Source organism: Gymnoscopelus braueri, assembly GCF_963280865.1.
Source record: "Gymnoscopelus braueri genome assembly, chromosome: 3".
Lineage (NCBI taxonomy): Eukaryota > Metazoa > Chordata > Actinopteri > Myctophiformes > Myctophidae > Gymnoscopelus > Gymnoscopelus braueri.
Window position 1 is genome coordinate 20,772,323 of NC_137612.1, and position 21,761 is coordinate 20,794,083.

Here is a 21,761-nt window from a genome sequence, read left to right on the forward strand (position 1 = left end):
AAACATATTCACCACCATAATGCCCATAATAATCATGCCCACAATTTCGCAAAGCATTATTACATACATGACAATCATACATCATAGATATAATGAGCTCAAACCAGTGACAGTCATCAGTAAACCCTGACTGCTGCACATATAAATTTGGCATTTGCAATTAGAGGTTTGATTCTCTTCCCGGAACCTAGACCCGACCCTTGGGGTGGGGCCGGGTCGGGTAGCAACTTCCCTCCATTTCCTCCAGCCCAAGTCAAGCCGTACTGTCAGTTACAGTATATCACCTTTTATTTATTTTTGTATATTAGGGTGAGGAATAAACTATTTATTAACATATAACACGTAACAGAATGTTATATGTATTATAACACTGTGTGTATCAATCACTGTGATCAACACATAATAAGGTTGGTTAGGCTATTAAGAAAGATCCCACATGTAATTCTGAACAGATTTCTGTCAAGCAAATTGATCTGCAATCAGCAAAGTCTGATTGTTATTACTTGTGTCAATTATGTTTCTACTTTTCAGTCAATCGAAGGCTCTTATTTGAAATGTAAGTCTCAGATTTTTACTGACTACTCCATACTCACTTTGCAAGAGCTGTTCTATCCCGCATGTAATTCTCAACAGATTTTTGTCCTTCAGACAACTCTGAATTGTGCAGTAACACTGCTATGAAAAGATGTGGCTTAAAACTAAATTATAAATGATAAACAGGAATTGCAATTTATCAACAATCAACGAATGTATGCACTGAACAGCTGGCTTACTAAGAACATTCTGGATTCAAACCAGGCTCGGGCCCATGCAGAAATGGGCCAGTGTAAGTTGTGCAACAGCACAAAATATAACCCCTGCCAAAGTGGGCTAGCCTATTATACCCCAAGGTACTGTATATTCTGGGCTAGTCCAGGTTACCACCCGGGGTATAAAACAGACAGGACGTACACAGGCTCGGGTAGGGTCTGGCTTTTTTTTTTGGGGGGGGGGGCCCGATCTAAGCTCTAATTGCAATCCCTATCAAAACCATTAGCTAATGTACACTAAGTGACACTGATTCAATGTACCCTGTAGCATGCTGAATCTGATTAAATGCATAGTGGGTAGAGCTGCAGATGAAAGCAGACACAGATGAGCTATCAAGTCCTGTTTAGTTGTGATAAGTGAGATAATTTGTGCTAATCACATCCAGTCATTAGAGAGCCCTCTGAAAAAACTAATGCAAGTCCTTTTCACTGCAATATCTTTTCAGTGCCTCCACAAAATCTTTCTCTCCCTCTCCCTCTCTGCGGGCTGACAATGAAGCAGCTGCAAGTCAGTGAATGAGAGTGATTGTCTTTGTATCCCTTCTTCTTTTAATCAGCAGTCACTAAATGAGAAAAAGAGAAATTCCCCACTTCAATAGGCGTGTTTTTTGTTCAGGGGCAATAGTGGTTGGTTGTGGAGAAGCACACATTTCATATATTCCAGTGTTGATTTCGTCGACTAAAACTATGACGAAAAAGTTTCGTCGACTACCTTTTTTCACTGACGAAAACGGAATAAAAACGGAATAAAAACGAAGCTATGATGACTGAAACTATGACTAAATATATTGACAATTTTGTCAACAAATAAAAACTAGACTAAAATGTTAGGGATGGACGAGTGGAGAAGAGATCCAGTAGAACTAAAAGACAAGTCATTTTATGTTTGGTTGCGCTCGGGTGTTGCGCTCTGAAAATAGCAAATCTACAAATCTACAAGCTCACAACGTGTTGTGAGCTTGTAGATCGGCTATTTTCAGCATGCAACCAAGTGTAAAATCGGGTATTGCGACGCCATCAAGGCACCGACAAAATACATTTTAGTCGACTAAATCAACTGTAGATTTAGTCGACTAAAACTAGACAAAAACTGCAACATTTCAGATGACTAAAATATGACTAAAACTAAACGGAATTGTATTCAAAAGACTATGACTAAAACTAAATCAAAATTTGCTGTCAAAATCAACACTGATATATTCATTTCAAATGGAGCCTCGTGCAAACGGTGCTATGAGTGGAGCCTGCTGAGGAGTTCCCTGCATGCCCCTCTGTAGGAGCACATGACAAAAAAAAAAGAATCCCAAATCAATCTGGAGGTGACTGGTTAAGTCTTGCAGAATCAACCATGTTGTCCACACACCATGTCAACTCAAATGAGAAGGTGAGGTGACAGGTTGGCCAAGGAGATGAGGAAAAACTCTGAGCCGTCAGGTGTGGTGAATGACAGGGGATGCTGGAGGGGGGGGGGGGGGGTTGGGGGGAGGTAACAGGGATGCAAAAAAAAGGGGTGGGGGGGCTGTACAACTACATTTTAATCTAGTCAGCCCTCAATCCTGATAAAAGGAATCTGTCCATCTCTATCCTTTCCATTTTAGGGGTCATCAATCAAATGTGTCACTCCCTCCCTGCACACTCCCCTTGTCCATGGTGTGTGTGTGTGTGTGTGTGTGTGTGTGTGTGTGTGTGTGTGTGTGTGTGTGTGTGTGTGTGTGTGCGTGCGTGCGTGCGCGCGCGTGCGTGCGTGCGTGCGTGCGTGCGTGCGTGCGTGCGTGCGTGCGTGCGTGCGTGCGTGCGTGCGTGCGTGCGTGCGTGCGTGCGTGCGTGCGTGCGTGCGTGCGTGCGTGCGTGCGTGCGTGCGTGCGTGTCAGGGGTCTCGGGGGAACAACCAAGCGCGAGCTAGAGATGCTGTTTGAAATTGGAAAGGCCAGAGAGATATTGAGGTGGAATATGATGGTTGATAGTGATAGGGGTACAATTGACATGCTGGCTCGTGGATGACACTGTGAGACAGACAATAGGACAACAGGTGCAGTACATAGAACACAAAGAGGCATTGCAAAAGCAACTAATTCATTAAATACACTTGACCAAAACACAAAGCTCACATTGCATTCATCTGTGTTAATTTGAAAGCTCTCAAATATCTAATAAATCATGTCAAAGACCCTCAAATTGATATATATTTGGCCATTAGAAAAGATTTTGGGCCAGGGATTGCCATGAGAGAAAATGTCGTGATGCAATCATGCAACGGGTTGTGAGCTTGTACATTGGCTATTTAGGGGGGGTGTTGTCCTTAAGTGTTTGAACGTTTCTTTATTTTGCTGGGGACCCCTTGGAACCCCCTCAGGACCCCTGGGGGTCCCTGGATCGCACTCGAGGGCCACTGTTATAAATCATACAAATGTTGAGCAGTATTTGCATGAACCCTGAGCATGTTTAGACTATTCATTATATGACTTTGGAACACTGTCCCTTACACAGTGGTACCACTGTGACTTGCACATTAGTGAAATAACACAGTTTATCAGCTAAAAGTCCCTGTCCTGCTGTCCTTGGCACCTGATATTGATAGAGACCTCCATTGCACCCGAGTGAATTAACTTTCCCTGGGACACTTGCCTTGGACTTCTTCCTGCCAATAATACTGCATACGTTTGGCCCGGGGCGTACATCACCACCATTCCTATTCAATATACAATCAACTGATGGTGTCACTGGGGGTGACATTGTCTCTACAAGTGTCATTCGTTGGCCTTGAGAGCACTTACACTAAATGGCTCTTTGCCAAATAGCCCTTCAGCGCTGTCCAGTTCAATTGCTCTGTCAAAAGGAGAATTACCTGCCGAAGGGCCCCAAATGGGAGCTCTCCACTGAAAAGGACACCGGGAACAGTTTGGCTAATGTCCGCATTAAAAAAGCTCATTTGGCAGAAATGGAGTATCGGAGAGTAATCGTTGCATCTGCATGAGCAGGAAAAAGGGGCTAAAGTACCGTCGCTTTGACTTAATTGAGAAGCACGTGGCGAGCCTGCGCTGCAGGATAGTGGGGGTTGGTTGGGGTCAGTGATGATAATGGTGGGGGGGGGGGGGGTCATTGAGAAAGAGGCTACAATGGGTGTGATAGGGGCCAGCTGTAAAGCTGCGACTACTGACTGGGTGCTTGTAGTGGAGTAGTGTTGGATGAGATGGGGGTCATGGGGAAAAGATGGAGAAAGGGGGGCTTCTCACCCTTACACTCTTTGTCTCCTGGCCATCTGCTGGGGTTTCATAAAGGGTGTGAGGGTGTGCGTAAGAAGGGGGAGTCGGGCTGAATTCCGTCACCTTAGCCATGCGCGTGGCAGCAGCCCCTCAGCTGGGGCTTTCTGCAGCGCCTGGCCAAGCTTGGAGGTCGCAGACGCTGAGACACAGGCAGAGAGAAATTTACTGTCCCCCAGGGTGACCGCACCACAACTACTCTCCATTTCCCAACAAGCCACTTCTGCTTCATCAGCCATTTTGTTAGAGAGAATGGAATGGAGGAAATACTGCACAATGTGCCTTAGTTCAGTGGTGCATGGCCACCTGAGAGGGCCAGAGATGGGAGATGTTGTGTAACTCTGTTGAAATTTACTAAATCTAAATCTGGTGCTATTGATGTTTAGTTAATGTGTCTATGCATACCACACACACCCAGAATCATTCCTAATACATAGAAATGTATGTGGCAAATAATTGGGACTATCATTCTGATTACATAATATTGCTCATGTTGTGTTGTGCTGCTGTTAGCGCAGTCTTTGTACGAGTAGTGACAAATACCCTCTTGATTCTTGTTGCTTTCTAGATGCATTGTGTTTGTGAGATAAGGGAGTCGTCCTATTTAGGCCTGGTTAACACTATATGAGCTTTGTGTGCGTATGTATATAAATAACAGCATATATTGTTCTTTTATATCTGAGTCACATTTCACGTTATACCCAAAAATCCACGATTAAGCTCAGAATATTAAAACCATGTGAGGGCCATAAAAAAATGCAAATGAGTACTGTCAAAATCTGTCTCACTTAGCTAATTGGCATTCTCACCATTCTCACTCTTTGAGAAAATGTGTGTGTGAGAGAGTTTTATTGACCCAGTGAGCAGATGGGCTCCTACAAACTGCTCCACTCAGACCAGTACACACACCGGGTCGGGTAGGAGAATGGATGTGGGAGTGTGTTTGTGTCAGTGACCATCTGACACCTCCCACAACTGGTCCATACTCATTCTGCCTTTTACATCTGAATACAACAAATGGAGTGCAATCAGGCTGTGGAGTTAATTATGGAGATGGCCTGTGACTACAGATATTTCATATGATAATCAGGGCCTTTGGTCTATCCGGATAATGAACACATCACATGTTTTCAGGTAACAAAAGCAGGAATGACAGTTTTGTCATGATACAGTTATGCTGATGGAATAAGATTAACAATATTATTGAGGGATTCATTACATAAAAGTACATTTCCTGCACTCTCGTAAAAACAAAAATGGGATAAAGAAACCAGATTGTTAAGAGTTTTCAAAAAAATAACATATGCCCTGTACACCACTAGGCTCACACAAACACACACGCGCGCGCATGCGCGCACACGCACGCAGGCACACACACACACACACACACACACACACACACACACACACACACACACACACACACACACACACACACACACACACACAGGTGGGATAAGGATAACAGGGTTATTATCTACATACAATTATGCTGATTGAGAGGTAGTCTTTCCTTTTACTGTATACAGTGAGGCCAATATAGTGCTCCATCACAGTATTATACAATTACAGTGATTGAAGGCTTGCTTATTTGATTTAGCCTTTACCACACACACAGACACATTCTTCTTTGTATAAGGCTGGTCGGGTAATTGGAGATGGAACTTTTAGTGCATTCACATTGAAGATAGCCATAGTTAATGAATGGATTGACATCTAATTGATCTGAAAATACATGGAGTGAATTTGCAGATTGTTGTTCATAGCATTTGCATTAAAGATGTAGCCTATTCCTGCAGAATCTTACTGTTATACTGTGCATCTTACTTGAATTGTATTGTGTATTACTGTGCATACTTTATTTTTGGAAGTCCTGGGAGGACCAGGAGAGCTTTGCTATATGTTGTATGGAAGACTAAAGGGGGGCCCAGCTGTCTCTTTCACTGTGATGGATTTGCTGGGTTTCTCTCCCTCAGGCCTTGGTCACGTGCCTGTCTTTGTCCCGTTTTCTCTGCAGAAGAGGAGAGGCAAGTTGAGGCAAAAAAGGGAAGCAGCAACAGCTGTTGAACGGGGACTCTGCTTCAGCCTCCCCATAGAGCTATACCTTGCCTTCGCTCCAGAAAGATGGTGGAGAACTGGCTTACTGCTGGGCAGACGTGCTTCCTGCTCTGAATGACTGAGGACTACTGCTACTTGGACTGTTCTTCATTTGGCCTCGAATGCATTATGAGAAGAAAACGTTGTACTCTGTTTTTAAGAGCTTTGAATTATAGGGGATCCTTTCTTTTTGCATAAAAATAGTGCTCTAGAAAGGGGGGCTTTAAGATTAAGCTCTGTAAGAAATTTGGGGCATTAAAGAGGGCAAACTGTAATGATTTACTAATGACTTGTTCCAAGTCTACTAGATTTAGGTTCAGCAGCTGTCACATTGGAACCACCAGTCTGTGACTTCACCAGTCTCACGGAACTTGGTCCTAAGTTTGGAAATGGGTTATGGTACCAGGGCTGACACCAAATAATGCTGCCACTCTGCGTAACGGAACATCAGCTTCCACTTACCCTATTGCACAGGCCTTATCCTGGAGGGACAAACGTGGCATCTTTCCATGGGGGCAGTGTTGCTTCATGGAGCATACACAAACTGAAAACAAAGTTGCAGAACCCTGCAGCAGGTGTGTGCTGGCAGGTCACTAAAAATGACAGCGATTACCAACAGAAGCCTATTGGGGGATTTTGGCAAATTCTTTACCCACACATTTAGCTGAGTTGCTCATTCCACGATTGCACGATCCTTGAAGTTGTACCTTGTTGTAAAGGTGACTAATCAACTAATACAATACCAATTGGTATTGTTGAAGGGGAGAAATAATCGACGGAAGTTAAGTTTCCGAACTTATCCTGTATGCTTCTTTCTCCTGACTGAATTAAATTGGTATCCCAACCTGAAAATTTATTTTCTGTTTACTACAGAGCAGGAGAGATGGGGAGACCTTGAACAAATACTCTGTGAGAATTATTGTCGGAATATAGAACTACTAAACAACAAAATATCACTTTAGGATATATTTATTAATTCATTTATTTATTTTCCCAGAATGAAAAACGTCTTTGTCTCAGCATGCATCGACCTCAACATAGAAAGTGCTTCCTCACTCAGGTTAGACTGACCTTACAAGGGAATAGGCATTTGTTATGTTTAACAGTGATATTGGTCAGTATCGCTGATGATGACCGTGTCAGTCAAAGAACAAACAAATCCTTGGAAGCAGTAAGACATTCGTCTCCTTGTTCTGTACATTTTGGACAGGACTATTGATTTGCATTACCCAATATGTTTGGAACATATTTACTTTCAACTATGAATAAATAATGTGCATCTGAAACTGTAAAACTATCCTGTACATTAGTGAATCCATTTGCTCAATGCTGGGGTAACTTCAAGGACTAGCTTATATTGTATTCTCAACCTTATTCCATGATAAGATGTTGCCTGTGCTGAGTCAGCAGTGTTGGTGGTAAATGCATTACATCAATAATGCTTTACTAGTTAGTAGGCTATTACTTCTATGAGTAACATTAATATAATGCAGTACTAATATTAGTCAAGTAATGGTTTTGTCTACCATTCACCATTTACTTTGATTCAACTTTTCTAAATCTATACCATGAGCCAATAGAAGGTCGAGCAGTTTTTTGCAGTTGTGTCATGACAACTAGGCTGCTAAATGACCATTTTAATAGCAATGATAGTGTCATTCTTATCTATTCTGTTTAGCCTACAAGTACCCTCTTCCATTTTTGAATACGCCAATCATTTTGCATTTCATTTTTAGGCTGTTTTGTGAAGTAAAATACTGCACTTTATTGGGCAAGGGCATGTAATACATTATGTTTAACTCAAAGTAATAAGTAATATTTGTAACAGTAACTCCTCCAGTGCTATCGGTTATCTCCAGGCGTACACAACACAATGAGAACATGAGAAGAATCAGATGTGACACAAACACGTGCAAAAGTAATGACGTTTAATTGAAATATAACCATGCAACAGGTCACCGTCATCCCGACAAGATTCCCACCCGTTATAAAATAAACATCTAAAGCCATACATTGCATTCAGTGGGCATTCACTGTACAAGATGATGACCCTATGGAGTATAAACAAGTCAGTCCGAAAACAAACAAAAAAAACAGCTCCTGCCTCTCCGTATAGGCCACAATACAGTGGGTATCCTGAAAAGGTGCCAAGCACACAAAAATGAGCCTTTTAGATCTCATGATCTTTGAAGCATAAGGACATACAGCCCCAACCATCCCCCACCCCACCCACCCGCACCCAGCTTTCTAAAAATCAATCACCATCACAAAGCGCTATGAACCATATGGCACACAGAGGTCGAGTTCGAGAACATGAGCGATGACGAGCCCCATTGATACATACAGTATATATATATATGCTGCTGAATGTCTAGTAGTAACAGTAGTAATAGTAGTAGTTTATTCCCATGTACCGTACATGCACTCATTTAATATGGCCCAGCAAATTCACATCATTGGGATTGCATTGCGGACACTGGATATTTCGATTTGAGACCAACACGGGCCAGGGAAGAAAAGCCGAGTCATGTCTTGATTTGACAGAGAATCCTTTTCAGAATACTGCAAGGTTGACGCTTTTGCTTGTTCAGGGTAAACTTTAACAAGTATAATCAAGTGCAATGGCAAATGTTTTGAATACTTTACATCATGGAATCCCCTTGCAAAAGAGCAAGGGGTTTACATGAATAGTGTTCTTAAGCCATTAGGACCGGGAAATCATCTGTGTCATTTTATACTCTGGCTATTCAAAAATAGCAGATATACAAGCTCATAGCGCGGCACAAAGTGACGCGCTATGAGCTTGTAGATCTGCTATTCTTGAAAAAACAAATTGGTGCAATTCTTTGAATATTTATATATATTTTTTAAACATTTTTAACTCAAATCTTTGCTTCTCGGGGGTCCCTGGACCAACATATTTTTGAGATGGGGGTCCACGGCCAAATACATATCATTTTGGGGGACCTTGACATGAAAAGGTTTGAACACCACTGATATAGCAACATATGTTTTTCAGATAACTTTAAATTTAGAAGACATTTGTAGAATCGGCCTCAGATCTTATTAATGGGTTAATTAGAACAGCAGCAAGTTGTCTTGGATCACTCACCAGGATACACCCACAGTACAGTACAGTTTACTGTCACCAACCTTGGTTTGCAGAATCCAGCAACATATACGATAGGAACACTCAATTATGTCATTGTTTATGTGATTTAACAACCTGAATGCAGAGAAAAATAATATCAGTGAGATGTATTTTTTATTTTATCGTATTAAGCATCTAAGGACATTTTTGTGGGGTATAGGAGTTCACTTGTGCATCTTTTTCTGTCCAATGTGAAGCTCCCGAGACAGGAAGTGGCCAGGTCTTCTGATGGGGGGGTTTCAGATATCAAGAGGGCACATTACCGTTTGTGTGTGTGACAGATTAGCATATGTATTAATGACGTGTGTATGTATGTGTGTTTTAATGTACACATCAATTGTGTCTGTGTGTGTTTATGACGGTGAGGAATAGCAGTGGCCTGTTTCAGGTGCTGTACACCTGGCCCTCTGGAGGCTGGGGAAGTTTCATGTTTTCTTTGCACATCATAAGTCGTCTCAGCTCCTGGAGCACAATACACATGCTGTATGAGACCTGCCACTTTGCCAGTGCTGCCACTGCCCGGATGTCCACCTGGGAAGGGGAGGGAAGAAAAGATGACATGAGAGGAAAGAGAGGACCAAGGTTGGGGACTACGGGTGCGCTTTTATCACGAGGCCTTTCCATAATTAAAAATGTTGAAATGTTATTGTTTGCTTCTCTTAATGTTTTTTTTTATCTTCTCAATGCACTTTATATTTTATGCATCATTTTATTAAATGTTTTCTTCAGTTTTATGTAAAGCACTTTGTAATATTGTTTTGATAAGTGCTATGTAAATAAAGTTTATTATTATTATGAAAGTCAAATTATCATATTTAAAAAACTATTTATATTTCCTCTTGTCATTTTTGTAGAAATAGCCATTCAATGTAATCACCGTACTGGTGGGGTCCACCATTACGGGAAAATATGCAAATGTAATGCACACACAGGAAATGTGGCATGTACGCACAGTCGATAGTGGAAAGGCACTTTAGAGCACACACCGCCTGATGCATTTCAGAGCACACAATGTTAAGTATTTAGATACTAAACTAGGTGATAGCACACCCTCTGCTGCATTCATAGATTGAGCATCGACATACAAAAATGTTACTTGATCCGTCTATGCTGGATGGATAGCTGCATACAAACTATAACTAACTAACTAATATGGAAGATCGAGATGCCATCTAACAAGAAAAAATATTTTGACACTTACCATGCCATTGGGGCTATGTACACCATTCAGGTTGATCTTGGTTACAAAGCGAACAAAAGGGGGAGTGTCTGGGTATCTGGGTCCACATTCAATCTTCAGACTGTATATCCTGTTCTCATAGATTGTCTGCAATGATACAAGACCAAAAGGCTAGTTTAAAACTTACATTTTTACTTACTCTGCTTATCATTAACAATGCATTCAAACTGGTTACAGTCATCAAATGGATAATTTAAAATGCTTTATTATTGCAAACGCTTAAAATACAATGCAATTTTCACAGACAGACAGAATGAATGGACGTTTCTCGTGGGACTCACCTAGCAAGATACATACATATACATTTTTATCAAAGTAGGCCACGAGATGAGACAAGAGTTGAAAGCAGTACTTCCTTAACCCATTTAGACCGGGAACCCCTATACGCAACTATACCTTTCAAGCCGGGAACCCCTTTTAGGGTAGTTGTTGCTAGTATGTACAGTATTTAGCAACATAAATAGTTTTTCAGAAAACTTAAGTCAGGATTTAGAAGGCGTTTTTAGAATCGGGGTTAAAATAACAAGGGAAGTTCAAATGGAATTTTTTATCTCAAGTTTTTAAATGATGATCCCAGCTGAAAGTCCGGTGTAACAATAACAATAATAATAGGTCAAACTATATGGCGTACTACAAGAAAATAGAAATTGTTTTCTTAGTTGCATTAAAAGTTGGAGTTGTGTGGCTTTTGTGGGACAACAGCAGCAGTATTCTTCCAAGCAGCCCCTTTAAAAAGCCATGTGGTAATGGAAGGGCACTGTTAGTGGGGGCAATTATGGGTAACTGTATGGCCTGTTGCTCTCACCCTGGGAGGTCCAATGATCATGCCGTTCCAGTGGGTCAGGGTCATGTCATCCGGGTCTTCCAGGCCCCAGCTCACCACACCGTCTCCCCCTCCCTTCTGACCCTCCTCCAGCTCTTCCAGCAGCCGGAAGTTACGGGGAACTACAATGCCTGCAGGGTGGGAAAAAAGAAACATCACTACAAGGAGAAAAAATATGGAGCCATTTTTTTTTTTCAGTGCCCAATCATGTTCTAATCATGTGTACTTCACGTTACTTAATTTTTCTTAGCCAATAGCCAATTTTACATCGAGGTGCCCACTCTTCCCTTAGTGCCCAGTGCCCACTCTTCCTGTGACCGTCCCTTGACCTCCGCTGATGCGGTCTTTCGCTCCCAGGCCGACCAAAAAGGTTTGCTCTGAAATAAATTAACTTTAACCTGAAAAAAATTATTTGAATCTGTAAAAATAAGATCTGAATAAGAAAAAATATATAAATAATTAAAATAAATTATTTATTCAAAAGATTTCAGGAAGTGAATCAAAGTTACATTTAAACTGATTTTTTTTCTTTGAAGGTGTATTTTTCAAAGTTCAAGATCAAAATTCTGTTTCAATTATTATTTTTTTCATTTCAAAACTTTTGGCCCTAAAATGGCTCAATAAAAAAAAACACTTATATCTCACTGTCTCTAGGTTTTTCTGTTCACATCAACAACGGACGCACAGACTTTAATCGGTTGTGATCAGTGATCATTTTCCAACTGCTCTGATCTTTCTACAAAGCTAGAACATGCCCAAATCAATCAGTAAAAATCTGGTTTGAAAACAAACATCCCATTTTATCGAATTTAGAAACCTGGAAGTTTGCACAGCTTCCACACTAAATGGATGTGTACACATTGTTCTGCATTTATCCGTATGGATTTTCTTTTTTGGTCAGATGTTTGAAAAAACACGTACACCTTTTTTTCCATCATAAATGTGGCAGGGAAATCAGTGTGGAACTGTGCACACGTGAATGTGCATGTATCCACTGTACTCCAATATTTACCCCAAAGTATCCTTAGAAAAACTCACAATGAAACCGTTAATACCCTATACATTTCCAAGTCTAAGTTCATATTAGTGTATGTAAACACTTATAGATGATGGCAAATAAAACTGTGGAAAAAGAAGAACTGTTAAATCAAAGCATTAGTTGAGGAGGTAGCAAACGATAAATAATATAATTAATTTGGTGGTTAAGCAATGGCATATCAAAGAAAAAGGCAGTGTGCAAAATTGGTTCATGCAGTAAATATAATAATGCCATAGCTTTGGTTCAGAGCAAGCCTTTGAGGAAGAAATCAAGTGTGGGACAGCTAAAGGGAGGCAAAAAAGCGGAATTCTTGTATGGATGATGAGCTGGCTATACAGCAGCACTCTCTCCACTGGACCAGCATATGGCTGGTATCCTGGGCCAAACAGCTGTCAGTGGCTTCGTCACCAACATCCAGGGAAACAGTGATCATGCCTATACGTCTTTCAGGGAAATGTATAAGCTCATTCATTCATAATGGTTTGCACCAGAAGGGAAAGGGGCTTTGAACCGAAGATACATTTCTATTTCACTTAAATATAACAGTAAAGGAGCGAATAGTTTACGGTTATCTCATCTTGAGCAGAATAGACCAATTGGAAACACACATTAATCAACATGTGAACGTTAATGTTCCAAAGAAATTTGATTGACCCCATTGTCAGCCTTCTGATTGGTCCCTGACTGACTAACCAGCAGGCTCTTTCTGCCTTGTTCTTCCCTCGTTCTGCCCTGGTTCTGCCTTATGGTTGTTTGTTGAATTTGCTAAAACACGACGATATGCCCAGTCACTATACTGCACCTGAGATTTTCCTTTTTACTGACACCAAGTTTAAAATAAGAATTGAATACACAGAATGTCAATACGAAGCAACTGATAAATACATTTTTTCAATGTAATGGTAGGGGACGTTTTTTCAATGGTAGTGGATGGAAAGAAAGGATTTTTGTTCAACCAAGAACCAGCAACCAATGGGTGCGAAGAGGGGCACAACCATGGGCGGGACTTGACACAGGGTCAATTGGACACAAAACAGACAATTGTTCCTGCATAATCTCTCCTTGCAACTGTCAATGCCTGAAAACCTTTACATACACCTGCAACACAGTAATGTGAAGAGGTGCACTGTCTAATATCAATTTTCCTTTTCATACATAGTATGTATGATCGCGATTAATGAGTCGATTTTTTACAACACCCTATACATACCAATGTTTTTTTTCTTTCTACATTTAGAGTAGCCAATAATGTTGTAACCCCTTTCTCTCCCCAATTTAGTCGTTATGCCAATTGATTCCTCCCCGCACACAGTTCTGTGTTGTCACTGCTGTTGTATCCTACTGACTCACCTGCCAGTGAGGAGCCCCCACCGGGCCTTCGTCCTACTCCTTCCGGCCAACACTCCCTGCTGACAGGTGCCACCCCCCAGCCCGTAGGAGTACGTGCAATGACAAATATCACCATTCCCGCTCGGATTCCCTCCCCCGAACACGGTTGTATTCTCATAGACGCCAGACAAAGCCGGATGCACCACGGTGGATTTGAACCCACAACCTGATATATACCAATCTTTGCGTAGATTTTCCCTCAGCATCAGTTCATGCGTACACTACACACCCTTGATACATATGGCCCCAGGCTGAGCTACAAATGAGTTTGTATGTCACAATATAATTTAATCCAATCTTGATTTGATGTGCATACTTAATTGTCAATATGGCCAAGAGCAATTTACTTGGCTTTCACTCTCAAGTTGTCTTTGTTATCGTCTTGCTTCTCCTAATATACAATGCTGATCCCATCATGGTAATAATACACAAGCATTCCAGATAATGTGAAGTCCAACTAATTAATATTAATATTTGGAAAGATGGCATTAAACAAGAAAAATACAGTTATTATTCCAGGACAATTCTTCATTGGGTGTCCAATCCAACAGCAGGTATGTAAACAGACATGTAGTCTCAGTTAGCTATTTTTTTTCCTCAGAAGCAAGTGTTCTTAATTAATGTGGGTCTTTAAAGTTGTAGCATTTGTGTAAAAAAAAATGCTTTTTCTGCAAGTTTTTCTATCAAAATCATTAGCAGCCATCAGTGTATTCAGCCTAATAGAATACTCAATTAGTAAAGTAATCACAACTTTGCAGTGTGACACACTTCCTGTTGATTAGCCAGACTGCTGAATTGGCAATCAGGGGCAACTTGAGAGTCTGTTTCAGTTGGTCCTCTTATCACCAAGCTCTGGACAAAACCAGTTGATTAGTGTTTTTGACTAGCTTTTTTTGGTCTCTAGACACAGCTGTAAATCCTACAAAAAACGAATTTGCTCCATTTAAGAACTGTGCATGACGGCAAGCTAATGGCCTATGTTCTCTTTATAGTTTTCTCATACATTTTGCGAGCTTCAATCAAAGTGGAGATTATTTAAATAGCTTAGTTAAATGACAGTTGCTTGAAGTAAAAGACAAATAATGTTACACCACTGCAAATTGGGACAGTGAAAGCCTCATGACATATTCAGCTGCTATCGTGTAACATGTCTCAAAGGGATATATTGCCAAACGATCCAGAATCAATGTTTATGAATACGGGGATAGTGCCACACTAATGCATATACGGCAATCAATGTGAAAACAAACTGCAATTAACACATAAAGACAAGACATAAGAAAGAAAAACAACGTAAATCTAAATAACATGCACAAATTCGAAAACATAATATGCGCTGTGTGAAGATGGTTTCACATACGGAGAAACACAATTATATTTCCCAACGACCAAGTATAAGTAGGAGGATGTTAACTGCAACTCTGCCTTTAATGAGTTCAACTGCGTATTATTTAATGGTAACTAGATTCTACCAAGCCCCGCCCTGCCTGATTGGCTGAATGCAAAAACGAGAACACAAGGACTTCGCCCCCAGAGGGTACGGTGGGGGCGTTGTCACATTCTAATACAGCCCAAACCTAACTTGCTGAGTGCCTTGCTGAGCATTGGACTGCCGATACCAACCCCCCCCCCCCCGTAAACTAATCCCGCTGCCGGCAGTCTTTTTCCGACAACCACAAAAAAAAAAATGACGATAAAGTATAGTTTTGGACCGCGACGGAGGCGCGCCGTCTCAAGTGAACTTGAGCCACGAGTCACCGCCGAGCGAGCGAGTCACCGTGCCCAACGTTGCGAAGTTCGCTTGAGCAGACTCAGTGCCGTCCGAGTTATGTACCAATAGGCACGGAATCGTAAATCATGTTTAGGGGTGAGCTTTAACCCCAACTGCCACTCAAATGACTACTGGCCAATCACAGCGCGTCTTTTCCGGGACTTGTCAGAATCTAGTTGTATAAAACTAACTACTGGTGATGGCTAGCCTGGTTCCAGACGAATCTGCCTTTGCAAAATCGCATCGCACTTTAGCCCTCGGCAGATTAGGTCTGGCCCCCTCCATAGAGATTCCATTTCTCTCCCTCCGCAGTTGTGCGGAACCAACCAGGGCCCAGTATCCAAATGTGGGCGGGCTTATCACCTTATTTGGAGCAATGACGTACAAGGAAGCACTGCTCTGATTGGTTCGTGAACAAGGAAGCACTGCTCTGATTGGTTTAGGTCTAACCAATAGAGTCCGTTTGGATCTTTTTGTAACCGCCCCTTGGAAAAAAATCTATCGTTGATAGGGACCAGACTAATATCCACGCAGTGTGTCGTGTGATATTGTCTGGCCACGCGAGGCTAGGTGATGGCCAGTGGTGGAAAAAGTACTCAAATGTTTTACTTAAGTAAAAGTATCAATACTGCAATGTAGAAATACTCCGTTACAATTAAAAGTCCAGAATTCTAAATTCACAATGCTCACAATGTTGTATGAGCTTGTAGATCGGCTATTTTCAACTGGCAGAAATGTATATAGGGCTGAAGTGGTTAATGTATGTTTTTTAATAGTAATCAAAATTCACAAAGTAACTAGTAGCTAAGTTTTCAAATAATTGTAGTGGAGTAAAAAGTACAATATCTGTCTCTGAGGTGTAGTGGAGTGAAAGTAAAACTTAAAAGTATTGAAAATAGGAAACACCCTCAAAAGTGTGCTTAAGTAAAGTACTTGAGTAAATGTACTTAATTACTTTACACCACTGCTGACGGCTATCCAATTCTGTGCTTTCTTTTCGCAAATACCATGACTATGCAGTTGTTCGGTTCGGCTTCATCAGCAGCCAGCTAACTTTAGCTAGTCGATCTATCAACGCAGTCATTCACAACATGAGCCAATACATTGCATCATGTGTGTTAACTAAAAACCCCATTGATTGAGACAAACAAACGTGAACATGACTGTTGTTTCTTTGACAGACACGCTGTTTGCCTTGCAGCGGTGAGAGCAGAGAGCAGCTGCATCACAGCGGGCCACTGATGATGGCTAGTAGGCTACCAAGCTAGCACTGTTGCCAGGCTTTGCGAGAGAAACAAGCAACCAGGTCTAGAAAACCAAGCTCAAAAGAAGCGACCAAGCCCAAAAGTAGCGACTATATGGGCCACATGAGCACTTTAAGATAATCGTCGGCTATTTGAAAACAGCAGATCTAAAACAGCAGATCTAAGTTCACAACGCGTCGCGATGCGATGCATTGTAGATCTGCTATTTTCAAAAACTCTTGCAATAAAATGTGGAATATTTGGGGAATTGGGGGGGAAATTAAACACTCTAGACAACACAAATGCTCCCTGGCACAAAACATTTATGAAAATGCTCGAGAACCACCGGTTTAAATCATAATAATGTAAAAATGTGGAAGCAGGCCTAAATAAAAAAAACGCAACAACTACCAATTTTTACAAGCAACTTCAATAGAAAAAGCCCAAAGTCACTTATAATAAGCGGATTTGGCAACCCTGTTACCAAGCTAGCCGTTAGAATGGTAACATGTTCTATTCAACGCTGCCTGTCCCATTGCTGCTAATGCTACACGGTGGTTTGTCTGTTTTCTATTAGTAGTAGCCGTAGACAGAGTTGTGAACTTTCACATCTTAACAATAAATCAACAAATCGTTAGTAACAGTGCGAATTTTAGAATGGGTTTACCTGATCCGGCGGAGGCCGCCATCTTTGTCAGTGTGTGTATTGCGGGGCGCGCGCACGTACTCGTGCCCGTCAAAACAAAGGGCAGACATTCCTGAGATTGACTTCAAGCCAGAATGGGAAATTTTGTGTGTTATGGACAGTGGTGTAAAGTAACTAAGTACATTTACTCTAGTACTGTACTTCAGTACAATTTTGAGGTACTTTTACTTTACTGGAGTATCTCCAATTTTCTTTACTTTAACTTCTACTCAACTACACCTCAGAGGCAAATAATGTACTTTTTACTCCACTACAATTATTTGAAAACTTAAGTTACTTGTAGTTACTTTCTAGATTTTGATTATTATTACAAAACATGCATTAAAGGTAGGGTAAGTCATTTTCTTTGGTTAAAGTAAGTGTTAAATAGCTCTATATTCTGATTGTACTCATTGCTATAGAGTGTTCTGTAACAGGAGTCTCCATGTCTCTCCAGCTCTTTATAAAACAGAAAATGCATTTTCGTTTCAGTTTCAGTTTCATTTCCAATTTTATCCAATAAGGATAGAGAACTCAATCAGGATACAGATTAAACAAGTGAAATTGGAAGTGATAACACTAAGAAATGAGCAGACAAAATGGGAACTGAAACACTATCAAAATTAAGCTGATAAATGGGTACTCTCTTCTGATTGGCTGAAATATTGTCACCTACCAGAAAATGTATTTTCTGTTTATTAAAGAGCTGGAGAGACGGGGAGACTCCTGTGACTGAACAAACACTCTATAGCAATGATTACTATCAGAATATAGTGCTTTAACCTTTTAACAAAATACCTTTTGTTTTAACCAAAAAATATCACTTACCCTACCTTTAACCACTTCAGCCCTAAATACATTTTGGCCATTTGAAAATAGCCGATCTGCAAGCTCACAATGCGTCGCAATGCGAGGCATTGTGAGCTTGTAGATCTGCTATTTTCAAAAGATTTGTATACACTTGAAAACTTGAAATGGGACATTCTACATAATAAGTACTTTTACTTTTGGTACTTTAAGACTTAAGTCCATTTTGATGCCAATATGTTGTACTTTTACTCAAGTACATTTTGAATTCCGGACTTTTACTTGTAACAGAGTATTTGCAGTATTGATACTTTTACTTAAGTGAAACATTTGAGTACTTTTTCCACCACTGGAATTGTGTGGAAATTGTGTGGAGTTTGGTGAAATAGTAGGCCTAACAGTCAAACAAGTGTGAAAATTACTGTGGTAAGTAACCTGAAAGAGCATCACATTTGTGAAACGAATCCATTGACCAGCTGAAAGCTTCATAATGAACCTGTGTCTGTATGCTTACCCTCACTTCAGTGACAACACAAAAAACACAGGCATTGCATTGTTGAGTTCTCAACTTAAATTGAAATCAAGGCAGCAGCACTATAAATGTAGTATTTACATTGCACTTTACATTTGAAACAAATCTGTTTGTGCTACAGTACAGAATAAGGAATAGTTGCATAAAAACAACACATCTAAAAAAGGAGTCTTAAAACCCAATTAAGAACATGGGGGCAAAAAACATCAGAATAGCTAACCGAATGCTTTATTAAATAAGAAAGTCTTTAGTCCTCTCTTGAAAGCATCAACAGACTGTGGAGCTCTTAGCTCATGGTCCGGGAGTGAGTTCCACAGTCGAGCGGCAGCTGAACAGAAGGCCCGATCGCCCATGGCGCGGAGCTTGGTGGGGGCTGTTCTGAATGTATTAGCTTTTGGAGGCTCTTTCTAGAGATCCCGATGAGAAGTGCGTTGCAGTAATCCAGCCTGGAGGAAACAAAGGCGTGGACTCAGAGAGAGTGAGGGTGGGATAGAGCTGGCTATGTTCCTAAGGTGGTACTGTGGTAGAAGGCGTTTTTGCACAGGTGATTAATGTGGGCCTCAAAGTTGAGGTGGGGTCTATTCTTACACATGACCCAGGTTGGTGACAACAAATGAGAGGGGAAAGTCCTGGCCAGAGAAGGTGATGCTAGTTATGGGGATGATTGAACCTGGTGTGGGGTGCCAACTAAGAGCTTCTGTTTTGGAGCTGTTCAGTTGTTTAGTTGTAGGATGTTTTGTTTCTTCCACGCCTTTATCTCGTCCGGGCAGGTGGTGAGTGTGGACGAATGTGACCATCCTCGTCATCACCATCAGTCAGGCAAATGGTACTAGTGCTTCTTTTTTATTTACTGTATGTAAAATGTATTCACTTCCACATGTTCAGTCAGATCATAAAAACACGTTGCACACACAGAAATGCTGTCACACCCTTTATTGCCATCAGCTACATCCTTCCGTGTTTATCACACATGACATCTACAGGAAAGCATGTAGAACAATAATCCAGTGCCATTCATCACACTTCAAATTTGATCTACAGATAATGTTCTATGTCATTGTGGTGTAAGCTTGGGCCTAGGTATACAGTAGGCTGTAGCAAACTGTGGCAAATGTTCATGGCCCTTTGATTGTCTTTCCACACTCCAAACTATATTCTGCACCTATAGCCTATTAGCCAAACACATATTAAAAACTATAACTTTATAAGGGGACACAAATAACTCTTGTGTCTGTAATTTAGCTATCAGTGTAAAGTGTCTTGGACTGGGTTCAGCACTAGGACTACTTGTTCATGCTAACCCCAAAGCAGGTGAATAGTCAATACACTTATGCCATCTACTGGATAGAAATATTTGACAACTTCAACTTTGTTTCTCAACACTCGAAACTGTGTGTGTGTGTGTGTGTGTGTGTGTGTGTGTGTGTGTGTGTGTGTGTGTGTGTGTGTGTGTGTGTGTGTGTGTGTGTGTGTGTGTGTGTGTGTGTGTGTGTGTGTGTGTGTGTGTGTGTGTGTGTGTGTGTGTGTGTGTGTGTGTGTGTGTGTGTGTGTGTGTGTGTGTGTGCGTGCGTGCGTGCGTGCGTGCGTGCGTGCGTGCGCCCTTGTGGAGTCTTGTTCTAGTCCACATAAGGAAAGGGGTAATTTTTATGTCATGTTCTCTCTATCTCTGCTTATTGTTCCTTTTATTTTGAAGTAATGTTTTATTGTCTCCCCTGTTTTATTTTGTAAGTTAGGCCATGTTTTGCGTTTCCTGTTTTTATGGTTGTGGTGACCATTTTCTTATACTTTAACTTAACTTTCTAGTAATGTTCTTCTTTGTAGTCGTTACCTGCCTTGTCGTTTCAGCTCCTGCATTCGTGTGACGTTGCATGTGGGTAACTGAGCCAATTACCCACGTACAACAGTTTTGTAATCAGTCTAACACTATAACCTAAATACCAGCCCATTTCACTCTGTTCCCTGCAGATTGTCTTTATTGTTAGGCTATCCTAGTCTTGCATAGCCTATGATCAGATGTCTCTGGTACTTCTGGTGACATCTAAATTCTGTGAATGGGCTAAGACTGGGTGGAAAAACTTCCGAAATAAAACAACAACAACCAGTGCAAAGACTTTAGGGCATTCCTTCAAATGGGATGGTATCAAGATTGGTTCTCAAAGCAGTGGCCATGAGTAGCCTATGTTACCTCTGTTTTTTTCTGGCGTCCAGGTCCAAGCCCATTATTGAATTTAGAAACCTTGGATCAACCGCACGGTGCGTGGCTCTCAAGCAATGAGAGAAGGTTCGGTCAAACAGACGGCAAGTAGCCGCATAAGTTCGCAAGCCCATGCGAGGTCTCAAACAAAAACAGAAACAAACCCCCTTTCTCCATAAACTTGACTCTTCCTGTCGCAATGGGGACGAGGACGACACCGTCTCCGTTCTGCATACAGGTACTGGCAGCGGCCAGCCAGCGATGGATGTGTGAAGAGAAGACCCGTGGGTCCGGTCCAAGCCACGGAGAGACCCGAAACAGCCGAAATCATCTGTGTACGTGCTGATGATGATGCTCAACTCTCACAGTAGGCTATAATCCTAGTGTCCTATTTCCAAAACATAGGCTTACTGCTAAAACTGTACTATTTAAAAGACTTCCGGTGTAAACAGTCTCATGCAAAAATGAGTAGCTGGTGGAGATCTGCGCTCCGAGGAGTGCAGTTTCCTAGTTTTGTGTAGCACTTTGGATAACACAATTGTTATCATTATTATTAGTAGTAGTAGTTACTGTAGATCGATGTGATCGAGATAGATGTGACAGCTGGCTAAGCTGGATGTTGTTACAGTAGTGCAATGTGATGTGCTCCACTGACCCATTAACCACAGAGAAACCACCCCATCCTCCAATGAAGTTCAAACCACAATGACTTACATTTGG

General features: G+C 41.3%; 1 protein-coding gene across 1 annotated transcript; it reads right to left on the bottom strand.

Moving 5' to 3' along the window:
• Positions 1–8,080: 8,080 nt before the first annotated feature.
• On the bottom strand, positions 8,081–17,617 carry LOC308079668 (ubiquitin-conjugating enzyme E2 variant 1-like). Its single transcript, XM_080421219.1, has 4 exons — positions 17,491–17,617; positions 11,363–11,511; positions 10,519–10,644; positions 8,081–9,848 (listed from the first exon to the last, which is right to left on the bottom strand). Exons 1-4 carry the CDS (start codon positions 17,510–17,512, stop codon positions 9,702–9,704), a joined length of 444 nt encoding a protein of 147 aa, XP_080277345.1. The 5' UTR covers positions 17,513–17,617; the 3' UTR covers positions 8,081–9,701.
• Positions 17,618–21,761: the final 4,144 nt, after the last annotated feature.

Coding starts and splice junctions, on each gene's coding strand:
- LOC308079668 (XM_080421219.1), bottom strand. CDS start 17,512: ATGGCGGCCTCCGCCGGATCAG. Junction 11,512..17,490: donor GGCGGCCTCCGCCGGATCAG/GTAAACCCATTC, acceptor CCCACCCTGCAG/GCATTGTAGTTCCCCGTAAC. Junction 9,849..10,518: donor TACATAGCCCCAATGGCATG/GTAAGTGTCAAA, acceptor TCCCCTTCCCAG/GTGGACATCCGGGCAGTGGC.